The sequence below is a fragment of the Rhinopithecus bieti genome, unplaced genomic scaffold, assembly GCF_001698545.2.
Source record: "Rhinopithecus bieti isolate Rb0 unplaced genomic scaffold, ASM169854v2 scaffold_30732, whole genome shotgun sequence".
Lineage (NCBI taxonomy): Eukaryota > Metazoa > Chordata > Mammalia > Primates > Cercopithecidae > Rhinopithecus > Rhinopithecus bieti.
In genome coordinates, this window is record NW_016814045.1 from 2,116,109 (window position 1) to 2,142,386 (window position 26,278).

The 26,278-nt window shown below is 40.9% G+C and overlaps 1 protein-coding gene across 1 annotated transcript in view; it reads left to right on the forward strand.

The window, feature by feature from the left end:
* The window catches only part of TENM2 (teneurin transmembrane protein 2), a 1,242,216-nt gene that overhangs the window by 1,019,658 nt on the left and 196,280 nt on the right, over nt 1-26,278 (forward strand). Inside the window, 1 exon segment of the mRNA XM_017849440.1 lies at nt 10,081-10,286. Within this exon segment, the coding sequence (XP_017704929.1) occupies nt 10,081-10,286 (206 nt within the window).

Sequence of the window (26,278 nt, forward strand, 5' to 3'; positions counted from 1 at the left end):
CCAGATGCAGTGACTCATGCCTGTAATCCCAACACTTTGGGGTGCTAAAGTGAGAGGATCACTTAAGGCCAGGAGGTCGAGACCAGCCTGGGCAACAAAGTGAGACCTCGTCTCTATTTTTAAAAATATAAAAATAGGCCAGGTGCAGTGGCTCATGCCTGTAATACCAGCATTTTGGGAAGCTGATCATGAGCTCAGGAGATCAAGACCATTCTGGCTAACATGGTAAGTCCCCATCTCTACTAAAATTAAAAAAAAAAAAAAAAAAAATTAGCTGAGCGGGGTGGTAGGTGCCTATAGACCCAGGAGAGAGTCAGGAGACTGAGGCAGGAGAATGGCGTGAACCCAGGAGGCGAAACTTGCAGTGAGCCGAGATCATGCCACTGCACTCCAGGCTACGTGACAGAGCGAGACTCTGTATCAAAAAAAAAAATATATATATATATATATACACATATACACACATACATATATGTGTGTGTGTGTGTGTGTGTGTGTGTATATATATATATATAATAAAACAAAGGTGAAGACTGCCTTCAAAATATCAAGATAGACAATACCACTTCACCTTTTCCTTTACCTTCTAAGAATTAACCAAGCCCCAGATAAGGATTTCTTCCCAACATTGGCTTGATGAGGTCAGTAAGAAGCAAGTCTTCCTATTCCAAAGGACCAATGTGTACATCAAGTTGGCCCCCTGCACACTGCATTATTTGTCTCACTGCAGCTTGAGTTCCATCACTGCCAGCCTGTCTGTTTTAAGCCCTACCATTCTCGGTTTATAACTCAGCTGTAAACATTTATTTGTGCCTGGAGCACATTTCCTTCCTACCCTTTGAAAAAAAAATTAGAATTTCCAGATGGTATGCAAGTTGGAAAAAAATGGCAAAGACTGTTATTCTGTTTAGAAACATGTTTTTCTACACTTGCCCTTTCAGCAAAACTTCATAATGATTTTACTAGTTGGCTTAATGCATGGTACTAGGAGCCAGATTAGCAGGGAGGTTGGTAAATTCTTCCGCTGGCTCTCATCAGCCTCTCAATGAACACAGCCCTGGGTTTTGAAATGATCACTTCCCTATATGGGGCTTTTCCAAAGTTGGTGAAGTTCCCAGAAGGGCAAAGGGTCATTATGTTTGAGCCAAACACCCCATTACTGCACGTCTACTGGCAAATATACCAACATCCTAACTACCAACCCAACAACTCCCCTCCTTTAGGAGGCCATGCTGTTCTCCATTGTTGCGGATGGGTACAACTTACATGCACTTGGTGGACTTTTGCTTTTGATTGCCACCCATAGCCCCATGCTAAATTGCATAGTTTCTGTTGTACATAGCATCCTGGTGGCTTGCCATGGGCATTAATAATGAAATCCAATTTCCCTTTCCGTCCATTTTCCCATATCCTCATTGGCCACACTTCTCTTTCTGAATTGACTTCTACACCCAGATATCTGGTCTGTGATCTCTAAATATGCACCTCTGGTATACCTCTGATATACAGTTGGCCCTTCATACCCACAGGTATCCACAGATTCAACCAACCTCGGATTGAAAATATATGGAATAATCATAATACAAAAAATACAAATAAAAATGATAGTATAAGAACTATTTACATATCATTTACATTGTATTAGGTATTATAAGTAATCTAGAGATAATTTGAATTATAGAGGAGGATGTACATAGGTTATGTTAAAATACTACACCATTTTATATAAGGGGCTTGAGCATTTACAGATTTCGGTATCCACGGGGGTCCTGGAATCCATACCCTGTGGATACCAAGGGATGACTGCGGGCCTTAATGCAGTCAGCACAGGGGTTAGCCACATGGGTTTTAGTGTCTGTCAGTTGTGGGTTTTGATTACAGATCTACCAGTAAAAAGCTGTATGACCCTAAGCAAGTCACTTATCTTCCATGAACCTCAGTTCTCTCATCTGAAAAACAGGAAAAATTGTAAGAGTATCAGGAGATTACATGGTGATTAGCAGCCACTCAATAAATTTTAGCTACTGTCAATAACAGTAAACTAAACTAAATATTAATGCAGGAGCAAGTTCACCTGGAGAGTCATAGGTATAAATACTTGTTAACATTCCCAGCGGCAAAGAGTTGACTATTTTTATCTAACACAAAGAATTGAAATTTCAAAAGATGTAAAAGCCACATGTAGTCCCAAGAGCTAAACATTTTCTAAAAGTCATTATTGTGTGATGTTGTGAACACCATCACAGAAGCAGTGACTTTCAGGATGGAATTACATTCCTGAAGTGTAGCCAGCCAGCAGCAGGGTGAAGGCTGATGGGTTGCTGATGTCTCGGATGAGCTGTATTCTTGGGCAGTGAACCTAAGGTCCTTGGAAGAATCTTTTCACTTATCTGTTGGTTCAATGGAACCCTCAGATGGTTGTCCTGATTCCCAAATAAATGGAAACGAGGTGTAATGACTGTAGCAATATTCTGAATTCAATTTTATTTGCAATAGATAAAAATATGTGAGGCAGAATAATCTGCAAGGCAGATTTATGCTGAGGTGCCTCCGGAGTTCGGTTAAGTTAGGAAGTATTAATATGCGGCTTCATTTCCCTGGTATGACTATGAGTCCATTCCCTTTATCACTTGTTTGGGGAATAGTTTCGCTGTTTCTGTAAATGAATTATGGCAACATTTTCTGAAATGATTAGCTCCTAATGTGGCTATGGAAGGCTGTCGTTTTGCTCAACATCAGTCTTATTTAACTGGTTGAAATTTTAGTTACGTGTTTCAGATATAGGTAATAGTTTCACATTTACATGAGCAATCTTCCGTGGTGTTATAGAGTTGGACTATCCTGTAAAATTGATCATTAGAATGTTGCCTCTAAAAACCCAGAAATCTCATCTCTAAGCTAAAGATGAACTAGCCAGAACCGTTGTATCTTATGCACATGCTTCTTAGGGCAAAATGATCATCATCTACACTTTTCATTGTGCAGCTCTTGGATAGACTGAAAGATTTGCCATGGAAGCCCCAGCTCTGGGAGACATGAACTGGACTGGGTCCTGCATGCCAGGATGCCAGGCCCAGTCATTGCCTAGAACCCAAGGATACCAGTGAGATCTCACAGAATGATTACAGGATGCTGTTTAATGCCTCTTCTCTTGATGCCTCTAATTCAATCTCAAAGTGTATTCACAGGACTCTAGACAACAGGCTGCCTAGATAAGAGATAATGGAAATACAACATACACCCCAACTCTGATGTTGACCAAAGAATACCTATTATCATAGTCAATGCTTGATAAATGTTTATTGCATGGAAGTATGAATGTATGGCCCACCCAACATTGCTTAGGACATTTCTTAATCATTGTTAAATAAATAAAATCTCGTTGCTTTTCAATAAAGCAGACTGCACAGAGTTGCCCATGTGAGAAGCAGCTAGACCACACACCAACAGCAGCAATTTGCAGAGAATGAACTGGTGATGCAGTTTTCTCTGATCATGGTATCTTAATACGTGTGACCTGTTGTCTGCCCCTCCCAGTCTGCAGACGTACCGGCCACTCACTGTATATTGATTTCAGCTGTTCTGGAAAATGACTGCCAGTTTTATTAAGGCCCACTCCACCCATTGTCCCTCTTTCATTAATAGTGCCTACAGTAGGCAGCCTATGTTTTTTATTAGGCCATCACAAATTTACCCCCCCACCCATCTGAAAAAAAAGTAGTTACAGCTGTTTTTAGGTAGCACCGCAACAGACAGGATAGAAAGATGCAGAAGTACCTACAAGTTAGGTACAACATGCAGAAGCACCCCAACATACAGATGAGTAGACAGACTCAGAGAGGGCTGGTGATTAGCCCAAAGGCACACAGCTGGTAGCTGTCAGAGCTGGGATTCAAACTCAGGCTGACTAGCTCCACGGGGCAACATCGCCTCCTTAAGGCCTCAGAATTTCTCAATAGGAGGATATTCGGCTAGACCTTAAAATGTCTAGCTAGGCATTAGACATTTGAAGATAAAGATAGAAATCTTAACTACTTTGTTTCCTTGCTGCCTGCCTCTCAGTGGTGTCATGTGAGGGACTCACCATATTGGTGGTCCTGCAACTGCTGGTATGGCTCAGGGAAGCCCAGCTTCAAGTCCTCCTTCATGGGACTCAGTGTGGCTTTGATGCTGCTCTCTTTGACCTTAGAGAACAACAGAGATCCATCCTCCTGGACATCGGCCCAGAAATTTGACCTCCAGGAATAGAGTCACTGAGATGGTTCCCCATGCTGGCTGTAGCAATTTACAGAAAAACACCTTTTCTTTTTATCTCTTTGGAGGAAGTATTTGTACATTTTCTCTTTTCATTGTTTTAAAATTACAAAATTATACACACTCATTTTCAAGATTTTTTAAAGTATATTTAAAAACTTTTCTTTTGCTATCATGAATATTTCTGTAACAACTGACAAATTGGATAAGGCCTGTAGATTATAGTCATGCATGGCAAAACAGTGTTTCAGTCAACAATTGGCCACACATTCAACACTGGCCCCATAAGATTATAATGGAGCTAAAAAATTCCTATCACCTAGCAACATCTTAGCTGTCATAATGTTATAGTATAGTTACTTTTTTTATTAATTTAGTGTAGCCCGTCTGTAGTATTTACAAGGTCAAAAGTAGTGTACAGTAATGTCCTAGCCCTTCACATTCACTCACCACTCACTCACTGACTTAACCAAAGCAACCTCCAGTCCTGCAAATTCTATTCATGGTATGTGTCCTATACAGGTGTACCATTTTTTTTTTTATCTCTCATACCATATTTTTTACTGTCTTTTCTATGTTTAGATACACAAGTACCACTGAGTTACAGTTGCCTGCAGTATTCAATATACTAACATGCTGTACACGTTTGTAACCTAGGAGCAGTAAGCTATACCATATAGCCTAGGTATGTAGGATGCTACATCATCTAGGTTTGTGTGAGTATACTTACACAACTATGAAATTGCCTAAAAATGTACTTCTCAGAATGTATCCCTGTTGTTAAGTGACTCATGACTGTATATATAGAGAGAAAGACTTCATGTAAAAATATATATATATGTACATATATATGAGTAAAAAGTGAAAACCCCTCTTTGCAAAAGTGTCATTCAGTTACACACCTGAAGAACTTAATTTGAAAGAAAACACTAGCTTGTTTAACAATGTGGATATCTTCTGTTAAATAAATCAAGCTTGTGAAAGTGAAGTCATCTGTTAATCAACAAAGCCTGAAAGCTTTCTAATAATTCCTCCTGCCTCCTGCTGAACCCCACCCCGTCCCCTCGCCCAATGCGTGCGCGTGCACGCGCGCGCGCGCGCACACACACACACACACACACACTGGCACTTCTTCATAGCATATACCCAGCAATGATCCTCCTGACCCACTCTAGAGGCCACAATAGGCTAATGAGGAATGCCATTTAAGATATCTTTGGGTCCAAGCCACTCTTATATAGATATGGACATTGAGACTTTGAGAAATACACCTGCCTAAAACTAGCTAGACGCTTAGTAACAAGGATGGAACTTCAACAGAATCATTCATTTACACCTGTTCCTTCCACAAACATTTCAAAGTCATTAAGTCGTGATTAGGACTCTTCACTTTTGGTTCTTAATCTAAGGATTTTCTCCCTATATCACATCTCTCCCAGTTTGTTTGTTTGTTGTAAGATTTTACACAAAAGGCAAATTAAGCATTTACTCATGACTCTTCAAAAGGATCCACAAGAAAAGTTCTTTCAATAGTAAATTTCATATAGAGCTTCCAAAAGGTAATTTTATTTAATAAATAAAATTCAGTTTACATGTAGTCAGGTTCTAACTGAGGTCTGAAGGGAGTCAGTGGGAGAGTGGTGGGTAGCTGGAAAAACACTCAAAGAATCATAGACAGTTTCAACACAGCTTTACTCTCTCTCTCCGGGCACGAGTGAGTCTGGGTGTGAGCCTGGGTGCAAGCTGTATGTACCGCATCAGCAGGGTAGTTATACCTTTTACAGGCAGTAGTAGCTCCCAGCCAAGCACAAGCTCACGTGAGTGGTTACCTAATGCGCCTCACGTGGCATGATTACATAATAAGTGGAGCTGTGCGCCTGTGCTCCAAACTTGCTGAGTCATGCATGACAGGATGTATCCCTTGGCCTGTTCTTGATGGCAGCATATCCATTTTCCTTACGCATGTAGATTTTCAAAGTAAATCTTTGTTAAGGCTCTCACTTTACCCTGTCATCATAGGGGTTTGGTTGCAATACCCCACCAGATGGGTTTGTAGAGTTTGATTCAGTTCAATAAGCATTTATAGATCACTTACAGTTACCAGATGCAAAGCTTAGAGAACCTAGAGATGAATCTGCATCTCTGCCTGACCTCAGGGAGCACAGTATCCAGAGACAGAGACTTAGGCAGGCATGCAAAATCAAGTACAATACCTAACAACAGCTGCTGTGGGCAGCAGAAAAGCGTAATTGCTATAGAAACACAGAGAAAACAATTTGACTGGCTGAGGAGAGTGGTTGGGGTGGTGTTGTAAAGGAACGTACAGCTTTAGTGTGAAAGTGCACTTGACCTGAACCAGGCTGTGACTCCCAGTTTTAAGCTTGTCCCCATAAATGAGTTTATTCCAGAAGAATTAGACTCTTGATAGAGAGCTAGATATATACAAATAGACACATAGACATTCATGTATATTACATGTGCACACACTATTTTTTGTCTTTTAGAGAATTCCTTACTCTGCAAAGAAAGCCACATGCTTTCCCACATAGTTTTTCATCCTTTTTTTCATTCCATGTAAGAACTTAGCAATTATTTCACTATTATTTCGTGCTGGGCACTATACTAATCTCTCTTTTGTGTACTTCTACTTGTTACACCCTCTAAGGCAGTTAGAACTATTGTTCCCATTTTACAGGAAAAGCTACTGGAAATCCAGAGAGTTTAAGCAAATTGCTAGAGGTCACACAGCATGAAAGAAGCAGAGCCAGGATTCAAACCCAGTTCTGTCTGACTTCTGACTTCTGACTTCTGTCATCCCCAAGGTGCACTCCTTTATTTAGTGAATGGGATGAGGAAGGGAGGATCTAAAACCCTAGGGGGCACTGTGACTACTGAGAAGTAGCCTGTGCTGGCTGATAGTAGGAGCTAATTTACTCAGTGTCCTGAAGCCAGGGTGTAGTAAAGGAAGAGGACCTCACTGCTATAAGAACCGAAGCTTTGGGGCTCCTTGTCTGAATTTTCCAGAACAGCTGCTCTCTGGAGACAAGCTCCCTTGCACATCTCCAGCATCTGCATCTGCATCTGGCTTGACATCATGATCCATTTAGGTTTCCACAGTAGATTAGAACACTCGTGGGTGCTGATTTCCTGCCTCTTTTTCAGATCCTGTCATTAACCAGCAATGCCGGAAAGCCCAACGGACATAAAGGAAAGCCCAGCTTATTAAGTTAAAGATGAATCATGTTTTTAAAGTTTTTTTTTTTATTTATAATACTTTTCTTTAACTTGTTGCCATGCTGATTGCTGGGGTTTCTTTTGGTACCTATGAGAGACCCACACACTCTTCTTCCCCAGGCGGCTCTCTTACTATGTCCCTTCCTTACCAGCTCCTTTTTATTATATCCCTTCCCCAAGGAAGGGGTGTCAAATGCAGCATTTTAAAGTAAAATTTAGTTTCCAGTTTATACTCATGAGAGCTCCTGCTCAACGTGTTGTGATAACAAGTGTTTCCCCCTGGACATGCCATTATTTCAGCAAAACCCCCAAATAAACAACACCCAATTTAGGCTTAGGGCATTACAGGTAACAATACTTATTTTGTGCCAGAAATTATTCTAAGAGCTTTACACAGCCTAAACTCTGTAAAACCTTATAGCAATCCTGTGAAATAAATGGTGTCCCGTCTATACACATGAGGACACTGAAGCACAGCAAGATACACTTAGCTGGTATCAAAGTTAGGATTTGAACCATGGCAATTTCAGCCCAGGGTCTCTGCTCTTAAACACAATGCCATATTCCTCCCCCTGCAGGTAAGTAATCAGTATCCATTAGAAAGGTTAGCTAACATTTAAAAGTTCCTGCTGGATGTGGTGGCTCACAGAGGTAATCCCAGCATTTTAGAGGCCAAAGCTGAAGAATCACTTGAGCCCAAGAGTTTGAGACCAGTGCCTGGGCAATATAGTGAGACCTTGTCTCTACAAGAAAAAAAAAAAAAGAAAAACAAAATTAAGCTGACAGGCATGGTGGTCCATGCCTATAGTCCCAGCTACTTTGGGGGGCTGAGGCAGGAGGATCGTTTGAGCCCAGGAGGTCAAGGCTGCAGTGAGCTGAGATCGTGCCACTGCACTCCAACCTAGGCAGCAGAGCGAGATCCTGTCTCAAAAAACAAACAAAACAAAACAAAAGTTCAGAATGTTTGATAAATAAACCATCTAGTCCCCATCTGAATGTCTGAACCACTCAGGACCTCTGGCTGTTTATTTTCTTTTTAAAGATGAGATGTGAAGGAGGCTTCCAAACTCCCTTTTGGACCTCATTCCCTACTTTTATTTTCCTAGAGGTCAAAGGGTTATTCCTAAGATCCAAACCAGTGTTTCTCTTCCTTTATTTTAAGTCCCTGCTGGCTTTGTATTGAGCTGCATAAAAAACAATCACCTCATATGTTAAAGAAAATAAGAGGGAAAAACTTAATATCTCCAAATCACTCTGTGGTTTTCTTTTATAATTTAGACATGAAAGACCTTCAGAGAACCAAAAGTGTCATCTCTCCATTTTACATATAGAGAAACTGGGACCAAGAGATAGAGTCAGGCAGGTTCACTCACCATTTAGGCCAGTCTTTAGCAATTTTATCATTTCTCCAGATCATCTGAAACCTTTGCAATATCTGGTGGCCAAATGATAGATAAATATTTTTAGAAGAGTTAGTCCTTCACAGAATGTCGAGGGGAGCATCCTGGGCCCATCAAGCTGAAGAAATTTTTGGATCTACAAGGTCACCAAAGTGATTGGGGTTCCAGAAATGAAAAGACTCCCCTCAAAACAAAAATGACTTCAGTTCTTTCTGTTTGATTTCAGTTGGCTCAGAAGTTCTTAGGAATATAGAAGAATACATTTTATATTTCTTACCAAGTTCAGAATCGATTTGAAGGAATCACAAATGACTTTTATACTGTGAGATTTTTTTCCCCATTTTAGAGATAAAGAAAATGAAGCTCTCAGAGATTGATTAACTTGCTTTTCTTGGGCAACTGCTAGTCATGCTTAGCTTTTCCTTAATCCTGTGGTTGCAAGGGAAACCACACGTGGAATATAGGAGGTGCTGACAGGTTCATTGTTTTTAAGAACTCCACTTTAAAAATAGATATTTTCAGAATTCCAATTATTAAAGTTCTGAAGGATGCTGAGTGTGGGCAACCAATATTTTCAACATAAGCAATTTAAAATAATGCAACAGAGATGCATTAATATCAATGAAGGAGAGACGTTGTTTCCCTGTGGTTCTTAGACTTCTCCCTCTAACTCAAGATCTGCTTGAGTTTCAAGTCTTCATTTTCTACTGAGTTGTTTTATTTATTCTGGGCTGATTTTTGTTGAAAATGTCAGAGTGTATTTGTGTCTAGAAAGAATAATGAAAGGCTACAAGAATTAAATTTGGTGCCAAATTAACATCACCCTCCCCTCCCCTGTGGTAATTTTTACATCCCAGTCACATTTGGGATAGTTGGAAGCTTTACATGTATTTATCAGGCTCCAGATCTGATTATATTTGATCAGTAAAGAGTAATCACATAATTTTAGAAAGCGTTGTGCCAAGATTTCAGATGCCCTGGGGTGTGCATTTATAGCTTTGTTATTTGAAACCTAAATGTTTTAGCTGTAACTTAAAAAGAAACTCGCCATGAGTTTAATCTTAATATTAAAACAGAAAAAAACAAACAAACAGAAAAACCTAACGTGTAATCAAACAGAAATATAGAGCGAACTAATGTATACACGTCACTGACTGGTATTTATTCCTTTTTTTTTTCTTTTTTTTTTCAGTGCCCTGGTCATTGAAAAACAGCAGCATAGACAGTGGTGAAGCAGAAGTGGGTCGGCGGGTAACACAAGAAGTCCCACCGGGGGTGTTTTGGAGGTCACAAATTCACATCAGTCAGCCCCAGTTCTTAAAGTTTAACATCTCCCTCGGGAAGGATGCTCTCTTTGGTGTTTACATAAGAAGAGGACTTCCACCATCTCATGCCCAGGTATGACCATGTTTGATGTAATCAAGCATTTAAAAAAAATTATATATATGTGTGTGTGTGTATATATATATATATATATATATGCCACTTCACACCCACTACAATGTCTATAATTAAAAGATGGACAATAAAAATGTTGGCGAGAATGTGGAGAAATGAAAACCCTTGTACATTACTGGTGGGAATGAGAAATGGTGCAGCTGTTGTGGAAAAGAGTTTTTCACAAAGTTAAACATAGAATTACCATATGATTGAGCAATTCCACTTCTAGGTGTATACCCAGAGAAAATTGAAAACACCATCTTCTTACAAAAACGTATATATCAATGTTCATCATAGTCTTATTTATGATAGCCAAAGAGTGGAAACAACCCAAATGTCCAACTGGTGAATGACTAAACAGAATGCGATATAGCCGCACAATGGAATGTTAGTCAGATATAGAAAGAAATGGAGTATCGTTACCTGCTACAACACGGATGAAACACTATGCAAAGTGAAAGAAGCCAGATACCAAAGGCCACATATTGCATGATTCCATTTATGTGTATTGTCCAGGATAAGCAAATGTATAGAAACAGAAAGGAGGTTAGTGGTTGTCAGGAACTGGGAATTGGGGCTGACTGCCATGGGGTTTTTGGGGGTGGTGATAGTAATGGCCTGAAATGAGGTGATGGTTTACCCAACGTAGTGAATACACTCAAACCACGGCATTGTAAAATCACAAAAGCTACCTTACAGTTATTCACAGTGTCGTGTGAATTTTATCTCCAAAAAATAAATGCTAATATCCCAACCTGATGAAAACAGCTTAAATAGGTTTAGGGGTTAATCACTGGGTACTTTCTGTTCAGATGTTCTGGTTATTGGATTAATTTGTTAAAATATCACTGGGAGACATCTCACTATATATGAAAGAATAATGTAACATAAACCAAAATCCAGCAGATGTTTCTCGGTGGCTTCCCTGTACTAAGTTCCTTGGAAAGTCCTTGGCGCTATGAAAGTGAGATTATTCACAGCCTTGGAAATGAAGAGATTGGATTACATTATGGATTTCATTATTTTTTCTCTCATTCTTCCCTTAATTTGTTCTGGTAGGAGTTCTATTATTATACATAACACCTGGGGTAAATTAACACCTACCTAGTTTGTTTTTTTTTTCCAATCAGAATTGTATATCCTGTGAAAAAAACAAGTTGGTTTTTCCTGCCTCGTTTGCCCTCAAATCCAGGAAGAACATAAGGTACATTAGGAAAAAACTCAAAACATGCGTATATCCAGTCAAAGCTGACTTTGAAATGTGTTGGAAAGGCAATTCATCTAGAAAATTCAATTGGAAGAACTTAAAACTAAAAAAAAAAAAAAAACCATTGGCAAATGCAAGGTAGTCAGGCTACAATTTCTTTACCTTTAGCTCATAGCAGACATTGCTAATCAATGGCAGCACTTTTCCTTACTGAGCCCAGTGCACACATAGCTCCCATATAACTCTCAAGGCAGCCACTACCAATCGACCATTGTTGACTCTCAAGACAAAACTGATTTGCAATCCCATCTTTACAGCCTAAAATGATCAATATAAGAACTAAAAGGACTATTTCTTTTTTGAGCAGGGAAAGCTGTGTAGGTTTTTGTGATCATACACAGCCTGTGCTATAGGGACCAATATGTAATGTGGTAATCAATGAGTCCTCCATCCATCCATCCACCCAGAAAAAATATTTATAGGGCTAGACACTGATTATCTGGAGATGAGTTAACATAACCCCTGACCAAGCAGAACTCTTGACAACAGAAATAATATCTGCTCTTCAAAGAGATTCTCATCAAGACAAGGAGAGGAGTTCAGCTGAAAGGAATCCCTGGCGCATTTCTGTAGCTTCTGGCCAGACTGCAGGGTGCTGCTCTGAGAAATTACGCAAATTGTTAGGTGGTGTCCTTGACCTTCAGGCTCCACTGATTCTCTTGTAGCAAAATGAAGGATTTACAGCAGTGAGGTCTACTTATTGGCATTATTGAGGTAAGTGTGAGCATGCCTCCGGGCATAGCTGAGCATAACTTTCCTCTCAGCCAGTTGCATGCAAAGAGCTTTGCTAAGAAAACTGCTTCTTCCCCACATTACCCCCAAAACTCTGCTTGCCCTCTTCTCTTGCATGCTGCAGGAAACCAGAATCATGGAAAAGCCAATGATCATGGCAAGTCAAGTTGGTAACTCTCTGTAACTGAGTGGTAGTGGACAGCAGGCAGAAACATACTTTACCCTGCTTCCCTGCTGTTCTGACATTCAGGACTCAAATCCTCAATGACAATGTCTTTTCTTCCTTTGTGACTATGCTGCACTGTCCATCTCCTGCCTAGACTGTGATTGTTCTAGTGATTGTCCTCTCAAAATAGCTCCACTCCAGAGACAGCCCCATCGCACATTTCAAGGGAAGGGAAATGAATAGGCATGGGCTGATGTGTGCTGAGGTTTCAGTCCTGCTGCCAGTTTGAAAGTTCACTGTGTGTTGAGGGGTCAAGTAAGCAAGGCACCGTGCCGATGCTTAGAAATTCACAAGACAGGTACAATATAGGGGCGCTGTTTTCAAAAAAGAAAGAAAGAAAGAAAAAGATTCCGTGTGTATTCTCACATTCATTTGCTGTCATTACATGCATTCATGTCCATTTGATGAGATACATTTCCTCAAGGAGACAGTGCTTAGCTCTTTGCGGGGATAGGCGACTGATGTCTCGAACCATTATAGAATTTCTCATTTTTATTGGTATATCCTATCAAGGAACATAAGTTCTATGGGGATTGGCAGTCTTGCCAAGGTGACTCATTTGAGCTGGAAAAAGAGAAAGTAAAAGAGGTGGGGTAGGGGGAGAATATGAAATTCTATTGGCTGTGCTACATGAAATGGTTGTTTAAATTTTATTGAGTGCCATGCTCTGACCAAGAGCCTACAAGGTTTAGTATCCTTGTCCAAGGATATTACATACCTGCTTAAATTTCCCAAGAATCAGAGTCTGTCCCAGTTGACTTTTGAAACTGGCTTTTATAGTGATACAGAGAAAACATGGCATAGGAGAAAAAGTCCAGAATGTAGACTCTGCCACACATTAACCAGGGGACCTTGAGCATGTCCCTTAACTTCTCTTAGCTTCAGTTTCTTTTTCTACCTATGTAATCTGCTTCATAATACTTTGTTGTAATTATAAAATAACAACAAAGGTAAGATGGGAAAACCCTTTGTAAACTAAAGCACAATAGAAAGCTATGATATATGAGTGTTCTATTATACTTAGAATTTCTGTATAGCCCTAGCAAATCCTGTATATAGATAGGCAATTATGCAAATACAGATTTTTTAATAAATTAATTTTCTAGTTTTTTTCTTCTTTCTAAAGAAAACACTACATTTCATTGCAGAAAAGTTTCAGAAACAGAGAAACAAAAGGAAAAGTAAAACACTCCTAATGTAAAGCAGCCCCCTTTTGCTAAATGCTTATATATTATTTTTGCTATAATAAAACACATCCATTGCAGTGGGGAAGAAAAGAACCTCGGAATAATGGTAACTTCAAAGAACAAAGGTGTTTTTTTTTCTTTTTCTTGTTTATGCTGCACCATTTATGCTCTCAAACAGGTGTGGTTTTGCCCTGCCACCACTCCCACCCTGGAAACATTTAACAATGCTTGGAAATAGTTCTGGTTGTCATGCTGGGAGGAGGTTGCTGCTAGTACCTAGTGGATAGAGGCCAAGGATGCTGCTAAACACCCTGCAGGGCACAGGGAAGCCCCAACACAAAGAATTAACAGTATCTTCAAATGCTAACAGTGCTGAGGTTAGAAAACCCTGCTTCACATGTCCCTCTTAGGTTAACGAGGCCTTTGCTCAATGTCAACCTCATTCACAGACACAGACCCATGAAACTTCTACTATCAGGAACAAAGAAAGGAGTAGATGCAGAATTGTGTACCAATCCCTACAGAACTCTGCTTGCAAGTCACACATATCATTTAAGCCCTTCTCATATCAACCAAAGCTGTCACGTCGTAACTTTAGTGGAAGAGGAAGTATCATCGGATGGTGTCTCCTGGAAGGAGCACCAGAAATATCAATGAAGATCCCTAATGACTTAAACGTAAAATGTTATGAGGCCTGCCCTGGTGACTGGTCTTCGTGTGCATCCTCAATCCTTGCCTTGAAAATAAACCCTTAAGGATTTTATTTATATTCCCAAATTTTCCTTCTGAAAATGTGTACCAATCGCACTCCTACTCACCAGCAACATTGTGGAAATGCCCATTTTATTTACTTGAACACTTGCATAAATGTAATATTATTATTTCTAAAGCTTTGCCAATTTTAAAGGTAGGTATTATATTGTGCTTTAAATGCAGCAGTTTTGACATCATGCATTGCGTTTTTAAAGACACAGACAGAAAAAAAAAAAGAAAGTCAATCTAAGTCATTCTTAGCCTACTAACTCGAACTCTTATGGGGATGGTTTGTGTACAGTCGAAGCCTAATGCACCTTGCCAGATATCTGAAATCCTACACACTGTGTCAGATTTGCTCAGCCCCAGTTCTAGAAAGGTAACAGACTGAAGAAAAATAATAATCTGAACTGGCTATAGTGCTAGGCATCAAAGGAAATCTCAGAGGCAGTTGCAGCAAGTCAGCATCTTGGGTGGTTAAGGCAGTGAGCAAGTTTGCTTGACAGTTCATCACTGATTGCTACTGATACGTCAAGCCAAGTAAAATCCTTTGCGAGAACAAGTCAATAATTGGCAAATTAGGTACATGATTAACCGGAGACAACAAGATGCAGTTACCGCTTGGGAGCCCTGCTGGGACTTCACCTTCTCCACAATCCTGTTTAGCAAATATTAAAAATGCCTATTTCATCACTCAGACCGATGGAGCCAGGAGCCCAGTGACTTCCAGAGGCAACTTAAAAGTATATGATGGGCTTACAGCTCCAGCAAGTTGAATAAAAGAGATTCTAGGGATTGAGTGGCGGTAAGACAGGAGCAGATGCTGGCACCCCCTAATGCTTTATGCTGAGAGGTATCTATGGGTACATTATCCACACATTAAACTCATTAGCCAATAAGGGGGAAAAGTTTAAGAGACCACAAATTGCCCCATGATCATACCAAATAAATGCAAATATGGCAGATTGGGCATATGTGGACTAAGATAAAATGAGCTGAGCAAACATTTCTATCAGTTCTTATCAGCTGAATGCCCCAATGACATTTTTTAAAAGCAGATTTATAGATGGTGATTAGTGGTTTTAGTCTTTGCCAGCTCGAGTTTATTCCTTTGCGTTTCAGATCCTTATTTGAAAATGAACTCTGTCTTTCCTTGTCCCCTTCATTCTTGCCCAAGTAAGCAAACCTGCACATGGTTTCAATTAGATGTGGTACTAACTGCATTCCTGGGATGCTGGAGTGCCTGGCGGTTTGGAGCTCCCTGGCTCTGTCATCTTGCCACTCTCTCTTTACCATCTCAGTGCCCACTGACCAGTCTGATAGGCTCCACTGGGCCTCACCTTTCACATGGAGCTGAAATGTGGAGGCAGTGCCAGGGTTTGGCTGTCAGCTTGCATAGCACATCAAATCACGCTTTGCAGAAGCCCCTGATACGAAGTTTCATTTCATTTTGGAGGAAGCCAGATCTTTACAGGCATATTTTTCAGAACCTTCCTTTCCAAAGAAGCTCAAGGTGTAGTGAACGATTGTGTGAAACCAAGAGAATCTTGGTTTCTTCTGCATTGGACTGAAAGTGCTTTTGGAAAGGACTTTCTTGAGAGGCCCCTTCTGGTTAGCTGGTGGCATCCTAACAGGAGAGAGGAACTGAAACTGCCATCTGAGTCAGTGGGCACGCTGCTGGACAACTACTGAGCAGAGCAAGGAGAAATCTCATGGAATGCTTGAGTCTGGAAAGAGAACTGGTGTGAAGGGTGCACAGGAGGACACCGTGGATGTTTTACAAGAAGGACAAAGCTTGAGTTCATGGAATTCAGAGAGGAGGCAGCAACAGACAAAACAGGAATGAGTTTGAAGGGGCAGCACCAAATCACATATTTAGACTAAGGAGAGTCTTGGAGGTGCTGTAATTCAGGAGTTTGCAAATTTTCTAAGCAAATGACCTTTATCCTCAAGTGAAATCTTATATAGAACCCTATATATAAAAAGATGAAAGTGACAGTTTTATTAGCACAGAGTTTACAGTTCAAATCTACATTTAGTATTATAATGTTAATCTCTATATATGTATGTTTGTGTATTAATAAATCACATGTATAATATATATGTGTGGATATATATCCAGAGAAAGAGAGAGAGACTAAACCCATGAGAGTGGTCACCTCTAGGAACAGTCAAGAAGAATAGTACTGGGAATTAGGTTTTAAGAGTACTTCCTTTTATCTGTAAAAACATATTAAAGGTAAGGCAAGTCCCCCACCCCCCAATCTCCAACATGCACACACGCGGACTGGATGTAATTCCACAAAACCTTAACATTTATTCATTTGAGGGGTTGTAATATGGGTATCTTTTACACTTCTCTTAATTTCTGTAATCTCTCTGTGTGTGTGTGTGTGTGTGTGTGTGTGTGTGTGTGTTTAATAAGTGAATCTGTAACAAGTTTGAGTCTATTTTCAGTAAAACAAAGAGTGGTTATAGATGATACCTGTAATTCCAATCACTTTCTCAAGATTCTGTTTATTTATATACTATGTGTTTTTTTGCAGTTTTGAGAAAAATCATAACAAATCTATACAAATACTTGTGAATAGCAACAGTATTTCCTTTAATCATTTCCCTTACAGACTGTAGATACTCTTCAATTAAATTGATCCAGAAGCTTGAAAGAGGAGGAAAAGGAAATAATTGTTTCAAGGTTAAATCACTTAAAATATTGAACAACTACTCACGTCCCTTGCCTTAGATATAAAAATAGGGGAGTTGCACCCAAGCTTTGAAACTCCCCTTATTTAAAGATAAAATCACCATTATGGGACATATTACACATTCATTTGGAATTCTGCTCCTGGTTTTACATCCTGAATCAAACATGTGCCTCTGCTCTGCCTGGCATTTGGTTGAACAGGATCCATCAGTGCAATTGCTTGTACGACTTTATCTGAGCAGACACACATCGGCCTGGATTCAAAGAAAGCCTAGTACAGATCTTTAAGCTTCCTGATAAACGACAGTTGCAGAAGTTCAATGTATGCTCAGAGATGTTAGGAAAAGCTTTATTCCAAGATCTTCACAAAAATTAATGGCTTCTAAAATGTTCATTGAAGCCCCTCTCAGTAAGGATGCTTTGTAGGGAAGTTAAAGTTGTTCTGAGACGACAATATTCATTAATCATTCATCCGAGCTCTTATAAAAATGTCCTGCACTCAGAGGTCCCTCTCCATTTAACATGATGTCTAAATCCACTCGGAATAATGGCCAGCACTCTCAGAGGACCACAATGTAACAGGGACTGATTGTTCCATGTGCATTATCTTGTTTTATCTTCACAACACCGTATGAGCTAGGTAGCGTTAGTGGCACTCCCCTTTTACAGATGGAAGAACTGAGACAGAGGCTAGGGGCTCAAAGCTGGGATGTGGATCTGGCAGCCAGACACCTTCCTCTTCCTTCTCTCTGGTGCTCAGTCATTTCTAGGAGCATCTACAGTACAACGTAAACACAATTGTTTACAGAGTAAAATTACACCTACTGCCAAAAACAGGAATTTTATCAAGTCAAGGAAAATGGTGGTGGGGATCTTCTTGAATGTGTCAGAGGAAAGCCTTGGTAAATACGGATCTGGCTGAGGTAGCACAGTTAAACACGGAGGCAGAGAAAATTAACAAAGAAGGTGATAAGATCGGCACATCAAAGAGGGTGATTATAAAAAATGTAAAGAGAGATCCTGGGAAATTTGATGAAGATATCCCATCTGCTTACAGAAATGCTCTTTTTGATTCTGTTGCACTCGTTACACTAAGTGATGCTTCACTGTCCTGTGTGTTTCATCGATTCTACGATGCATGTAATGCTCCTCTTTTGACATCTCTGAAAACAGCATGTGTTTTGCTATCGATGAAGCTGATAGAACGAAATGTGTGGTATCGTGTTTTTGTGTATGTATGAAAATTCGATGTTCATTCTCACAACTAGAGCATAGTTTCAAGTATAACCTGAATTTCCCTAAATATGAGATAAAATAAACTTTTTGGCAGGGTTTCCTTTTCCAAGATAAAGTTCTAATCAAACATTTTTCCATTTGTTAAGTGTATTGATTTTAAGTGGCCTCTTACGAATTCCAGTGATCCTCAGATAACTAGATCCTACCATATAAATGAAGTCAGTGTGAGGTTGAATTGTAATTTTTAAAATACCTAAATACTTATTTAGAAAATTAACTTTAGGCCAGCTATAGTGGCTCATGCCTATAATCCTGGCACTTTGGGAAATCAAGGCGGGAGGGACACTTAAGCCCAGGATATCAAGACCACCCTGGACAGCAAAGTGAGACTTCATCTCTACCAAAAAAAAAAAAAAATTTAATTATCCAGGTATGGTGGTATCTGCCCGTAGTCCCAGCTACTTGGGAGGCTGAGATGGTAGGATTGCTTGAGCCCGGGAGGTCAAGGCTGAAGTGAGCCCTGATTGTGCCACTGCACTCCAGCCTGGGCAAAAGAGTGAGATCATGTCTCAAAACGGAAATAAAGGATGAAAGAAAAGAAAGGAAGGAAGGAAGGAAGGAAGGAAGGAAGGAAGGAAGGAAAAAAGAAAAAGAAACCGCTGTGAAATTCTTACGCTGCTCTTCCAGACAGGAATAGCTGGAGAGCCTGGGCAGAAGGAGTGTAGACCAGTCCAAACTATCTGACTTTGAACTCCAACCTCCAATACTTCCAAGCTGTATGACCTTGGGCAAGTCATTCAATCTTTCTGTGCCTCAGTTACCTCATCTATAAACTGGAGATTGTATTATGTGCTCAGAGCAATATTGGATGTAAATGAGGTAATCTCTGTAAGCACTTAGAGTCACACTGGCACATAGAAAAGGCGTAAGCTATTATTATTATGGTTTCAAAGCATTCATGACATAAACCACCAAACAAAAAAACAGATTTCAATTTTTTTAAAGATAACTTTTATTTGTGTTTTTCTCATTATAAAGTAAGACATGGTGATGATAGGATAAACAGAAAACATTAACATTTTGAGTATATTTTCCAGACTGTTTTCTGTTCACATATAGTCATCATTTTACAAACACAAGATCATACCACACACACTATTTTTACCCTGAGTCTTTGCTTAATAATAGATGGAGGACATCTTTCCAAGTCTGAATATTTTTCCATAAACTCATTTTAAATGCCTCAAAATAGTCCATTGTCTTGAATAAAATTTTTTTCAAGCAATCCCCCTTTTTCAATATGATAAATCATTCTACAGTAAACATTCTTTCAGGTCTATGTTCTTATATTTTTTAATAATTTCCTTGTGATGAATTCTTGGAGTGGAATTGCCAGCTCAAAGGATTTATAATACATCAAGGTGTTATAACAACAATAACCATGAGAGCAGCTCACATTAATTGAGTGCTTACCATGAGCCGAGCCGAACTCACAGTGTCCCTCAGGGGTGGGGACTTTTATTATTCCCACTTTGGGGATGAGAGAGCAGAACTCAGAGCTGAAGACTTGTGCAGAGTTACACTGCAGCCTGGTGAAAGGTGCAGCTCATGCATCAAGAGAAGCTGTTCAGTGCTTGTGCTTCTGTTCCTCGTTAGGGCTTATGAAGTCATTTTGTGACTGCACACATCCCCAGTTTGCTCCCTCTTCTTGGTGATATGTTTGAAATATTTTCACAGCCAACCCACACTGGGTCCTCCTATTGATCTTGGGAGGGCAAGGAGCCAAATGTGACATTTTTGATAAACCATTGGCTAAAGACAATTAGATGGGAATGTGCGGTAAATAAGAAATCACATCAGCAAAGCACTGAGAGGTAAAACATTCATTCTCCTTTGTGCACCTTGGAATAGCCTTGAAATGCTCATCAATTTCACTGACCTTGACCCCAAGGCTCTGTGAGGTCAACATTATGGCTCACTTGGTCTTCAGAGCAATACCTTCTACCCTTCTCTTGGGTTGGATCAAAAGGCAGCATGATGAGGGCATGACCTGGTGAGAAGATGAAATATAAAATCAGTCCATTCATGCGCTCAACAAATACTCATTGAATGTCTGTACTGGGGATACAGCGATTAAAAGCATCGGCGCTGCCTTTAAGGAGATGGAGACCTGACAAGTTACAAAATGATGACAACATCAAGTACGGAGGGTCGTGAGATGCAGTCCAGGGTGGAGAATAAGAGCTGACACTCTACAATCATCCTGGTCTGAGTTTGAATCTTATCTCTCCTATGAAGTGTTTCCGGATGAGTCACTCTAGATTTAGTTTCAACATCCAGAAAATGAGGACTATCCCTCATCAGGCTGTTGTAAGAATAAATGAGATAATGCCCAGGAAATAGTAAGCACCCCATGGAGATCAATCAATCAATCTAACTGGTGTACAACCCTTATAGCTCACTCTCAGGTAGCCTAGCAACAAGGCGGCTCTCCAGCAAGAACAGCAAGGACGCTGTCCGATACCAATACCGACATGCAAACTGCGCTTCAGCTGGTTGTCAAAACTCTAGTATAGACTGCAAAGCTCAGAGTCTTCCTACTCAGTCAAGTGATTCCTGTCTCCTCCCCATCCTTCTATGAATAGGAGAGGTAGCAGAGGTTTGGGGTGCCTCTCGGGGGGACACAGTGCACACTGCATTTACCTGTGTGGAGCCCAAGCACAGCTCTTCATGGGATGGGAGAGGTGAAATAACATTCACACTGCTAGCACTATGCTCTTGTATGTTTCCTGGAGCCACTACTGTATGTCATTTACATGATCTGTTCCTGTCCCTCACATAACATATTCAACAAATATCAGCTATTGTTATTACTAGAGGGTTGGATACAGGAGGCTTGGGAGCATAAAAGTTGGCCACCACTTTTAACCTGTGAGGGATTTTAGGGCACCCTCCTGGAGGAGGCTACACAAGGTGAATCTTTGAGGATGAGTTAAGCAGGTAAAGAGAAAGACAAGAGAGGGCCTTTCTAAGCAAAGGGCAGACCAAGACACCCCTTGTTGTGTGGGCTATGTTGAAGCTTCAAGTAATAATTGACTTCTTTTTAGAAACTCTGCTTTGCTTTAGTCATTCTTCGCTAATGGGGACATAGCTTTTACTTCTAGAACTGGCTCCGACAGTGACCTAGGGGGGCAGCCCCTCTGGAGGTTTAATGGCTGTGTCCCTGTGTTGAGTTGTTGCATATTTGCAGCTGTGTACACAACCCCAGCTAGGAACACATGCTAAATAAAAGGAAAAAGTGGCCAAAAAGTGGTCTGAAGCTATGGGTTACCCTTCTCACTGGGAATGCACACCTTCATGTACCTGGGGAAAATCTTGCTGAAAATAAGAGATCAAGACTTACGGCTTCTGTTTCCCCTGTTCTCAGAAATTTCATGTGAGAAGGGTTAACATTCCCTGAAGGAGACCCTGTGTTCAGACAGATGCACCATTCTGCCAGAGGCAGGCCATCACATTGTATTCAGCCAACATTTACTGAGCACCTATATGCCACATGTCAAGGGGCTGCAGGCAGGCACAAGGCAGAGCTAGCCCTGCCCTCGTGTGGCTGGTGGATACCAGCACCAATACCTGTCCCAGAATGTCCAGGGAACTCACTCACCTATCAGGAATTGAATTGTCCCTGCCTTTGCTTGGCCCAGCCTCGTTACTGTTTCTGTTGGGAATCCCATTCTGAAACAGCTCTGAGAAGAAGGGCTGCTGGAATGTGCCAAATATTCATAGTGATCATATTACTTTATCCTTCCGTTGTGACACTTTACCCTTTTCTATTCGTTTTTCATTTCCCCTACATCACCCCCCTCCCATACCAGAGACATTCAAAATACACTCCTTTGGAACTTGAAAAACCACAATTTTAGGCTTGATATATGGAGGGAGGAAATTTGGCAGGACCCATAATCTGCTTATCTTCAACCAGCAAACCACCAAAACCCCTGCCAACCCCGGAGGGCCTTCATAGGAACCAGGCTCAGTAAACACACCAGGCAAGACGCTTTCCTATTATGATAAAAACAAGCTCTGGTCTCATCTTTTCAGCCTCTAAAACCCTCCACTGGCCTCCCATCATGCAAAGGGAAATTCTGAAGTTGTTCTAGAATATCATCTCCAGAAGGGCAGCAGCTGTTCTGTTCCCTGCTGCGTCTCCCTCACTCACAGCTGTGGCCGTCCACAGTAGGTGCTCAGTAAACAGCTGACGGAAGATCAGTCTCTGTGGCTGGCCAGTCCCTCTGCAGTCTGGTTAACCACCAGTCTCCTCCTCACTCCCTGGACTCCACCGCATCAGCTCACTTGCTCTCCCTCAGCCCTGCCAAGCTCATTCTGCCTCCGAACTTTTTGCACTGAATGTCCTCTCTTCCTGGAATGATCCCTCAGATATTCAGGTGGCTCCCCCTGACTTTTTTACACCTCAAGCCCTCCATAAGCCCTTTCCTGACAAGTGAATCTACAACAGAATACTCCTTCACGCTTTATGCTTTATTTTTCTTAAATCAACTTAATTTAGGTATAAAGTTAAAACTACCCAATGCACACTTTAAAAAATTTATTTCAATAGATTTTGGGTAACAGGTGGTGTTTGCTTCCATGAATAAGTTCTTTAGTGGTGATTTCTGAGATTTGGGTGCATCCGTCGCCCGAGCAGTGTACACTGTACCCAATGTGTAGTTTTTTTATTCCTCACCCTCCTTCCAACCTTTCCCCTGAGGTCCCAAAGTCCATTGTATCATTCTTATGCCTTTGTGTCCTCAAAGCTTAGCTCCCACTTACAAGTGAGAACATACAATGTTTGGTTTTCCATTCCTGAGTTACTTCACTTAGAATAATGGTCTCCAATTCCATTCAGGTTGCTGTGAATGTCATTATTTCATTACTTTTTATGTCTGAGTAGTATTCCATGGTATATATGTACCACATTTTCTTCATCCACTTGTTGATTGATGGGGATTTGGGCTGGTTCCATATTTTTGCAATTGCTAATTGTGCTTCCAAAACATGCACACATTTTCTAAGTGTCCACTTGGATCCCTAAAATCTGAAAACTGTATCCACCTCAGTAAGCACCACCACAGCCATATAGAGGACAATGCCACCACCCAACAGCTCCCCTATGCCCCACACCAACCTCACCTCCAGGCCCAGGAAACCACTGATCTGCTTTCTGTCACTGGAGGTTAGATTTGTCTCCACTAGAGTTTCATATGCAAGGAATCATGTGCTCTTGTGTCTGCCTTCTTTCACTCACAGAATGTCAGTGAGATTCACCCATGGTGTTGTTTGTACCTGTATCAGTCTGTTCTCATGCTGCTAATAAAGACATACTCGAGACTGGGTAATTTATAAAGGAAAGGAGGTATAATGGACTCACAGTTCCACATGGCTGGGGAGGCCTCACAATCATGGCAGAAGGCGAAGGAGGAGCAAAGGCACATCTTACATGGTGGCAGCAAGCAAGAGAGCATTTCCAGGGGAACTCCCCTTTTTAAAACCATCAGATCTCATGAGACCTGTTCACTATCAGGAGAACAGCACAGGAAAGACCCGCCGCCATGATTCAAATACCTCCCACCAGCTCCCTCCCATGACACGTGGGAATTATGGGAGCTACAATTCAAGATGAGATTTTGGTGGGGACACAGCCAAACCATATCAGTTTCCATGGCTTATTCCTTTTATTACTGAGTAGCTTTTCAATTGTAAGTATATTCCACAATGTGTGTGACCATTCACCTGTTGATGGACATTTGGGTTGTCTGGTTTGCTTTATTTTAATTATTTTATTTTATTTTATTTTATTTTATTTTATTTTATTTTATTTTATTTTATTTTTGAGATGCAGTCTCGCTCTGTCGCCCAGGCTGGAGTGCAGTAGTGTGATCTTGGCTCACTGCAACCTCTACCTCCCAGGTTTAAGCAATTCTCCTGCCTCAGCCTCCTGTGTAGCTGGGACTACAAGTGCACCCCAGCACACCCAGCTAATTTTGGTATTTTGGGTATTTTTAGTAGAGACAGGGTTTCAAAATGTTGGCCAGACTGGTCTTGAACTCCTGACCTTGTGATCCACCCACCTCAGCTTCCCAAAGTGCTGGGATTACAGGCATGAGCCACTGCACCTGGCTGGTTTGCTTTATTTTTTACTCACAGCCCTCTTCCCTCCCTGACATTATATCCCCCCTTGGAAATGTCAGCTCCAGGAGGACAGAGGCCTTGTCTGTATCATTCACTGCTGTATCCCCAGTAGACAGAGCAGTGCCAGGCACATGGTGGTTGCTCCATATTTGTTGAAGGAACAAACAGTTTTACATTCATTTGCCCTTACAGCATAACAGGCTTGAGAGCCACGCTCCAGATTTTTCTATGAACTCCAATTTAGGGACCCTTAGGCCTTCTAAGTGAAACCAGATGTTGGCTGGCGCTCCCCTGCCCATCAAAGACGGGGCGGAGTGTGCCTGCACCCTGTGGTCCTGTGAATACACACACACATGTGCAAATGAGAGAGGCGTGCCAGCACCCCCTACTGGCTGCCTGTTCATTAGGCATATTGAGAAGACTGGAATACACTGGATTAAGACTGTCCTCTTTGAAGCTGGCTGCTTGGGTGTGAATCTCAGCCCCACCACTTACTAACTGTTGGGCAAGCTATGTAACCTCTCTGTGTCTCAGTTTCCTCATATGCAAAACAGGAATAATTTGTATTCAGTAGGGTTATTATGAGCATGAATCACTTAGAACAGTGCCTGGCCTCATTAAATGTTAACTCATAGTAGCATCTGAACAGTAAGGAAGCAAAAATAAGAGAAAACTACAGTGTCCACTAAAATTTCCAAAAGGCATTTCCTGAAGAGATTATATCCTTTAAGTAGTTGTGTCACCAAAACTCCACCTTGTTGGTAAACCCTTCACTCTAGATAGTATTTCCTTTTGGCTTAAATCTTTTTTATTCATGCAATAAAGATCTTTAGTGAGTACCCACTATGTGCCAAGCACTGTTCTAGGCACGGGGGATGCTGTGTTAAGTGAAACAGACAAGTATCCCACTCTTTTTTATTATTATTATACTTTAAGTTCTAGGGTACATGTGCACAATGTGCAGGTTTGTTACATATGTATACACGTGCCATGTTGGTGTGCTGCACCCATTAACTCATCATTTACATTAGGTATATCTCCTAATGCTATCCCTCCCCCATCCCCCTACCCCATGACAGGTCCAGGTGTGTGATGTTCCCCACCCTGTGTCCAAGTGTTCTCATTGTTCAGTTCCCACCTATGAGTGAGAACATGTGGTGTTTGGTTTTCTGTCCTTGCGATAGTTTGCTGAGAATGATGGTTTCCAGCTTCATCCATGTCCCTACAAAGGACATGAACTCGTCCATTTTTATAGCTGCGTAGTATTCCATGGTTTATATGTGCTACATTTTCTTAATCCAGTCTATCATTGATGGACATTTGGGTTGGTTCCAAGTCTTTGCTATTGTGAATAGTGCTGCAATAGACATACTTGAGCATGTGTCTTTATAGCAGCATGATTTATAATCCTCTGGGTATATACCCAGTAATAGGATGGCTGGGTCAAATGGTATTTCTAGTTCTAGATCCTTGAGGAATCACCACACTGTCTTCCACAATGGTTGAACCAGTTTACAGTCCCACCAACAGTGTAAAAGTGTTCCTATTTCTCCACATCCTCTCTAGCACCTGTTGTTTCCTGACTTTTTTTAATGATCACGATTTTAACTGGTGTGAGCTGGTATCTCATTGTGGTTTTGATTTGCATTTCTCTGATGG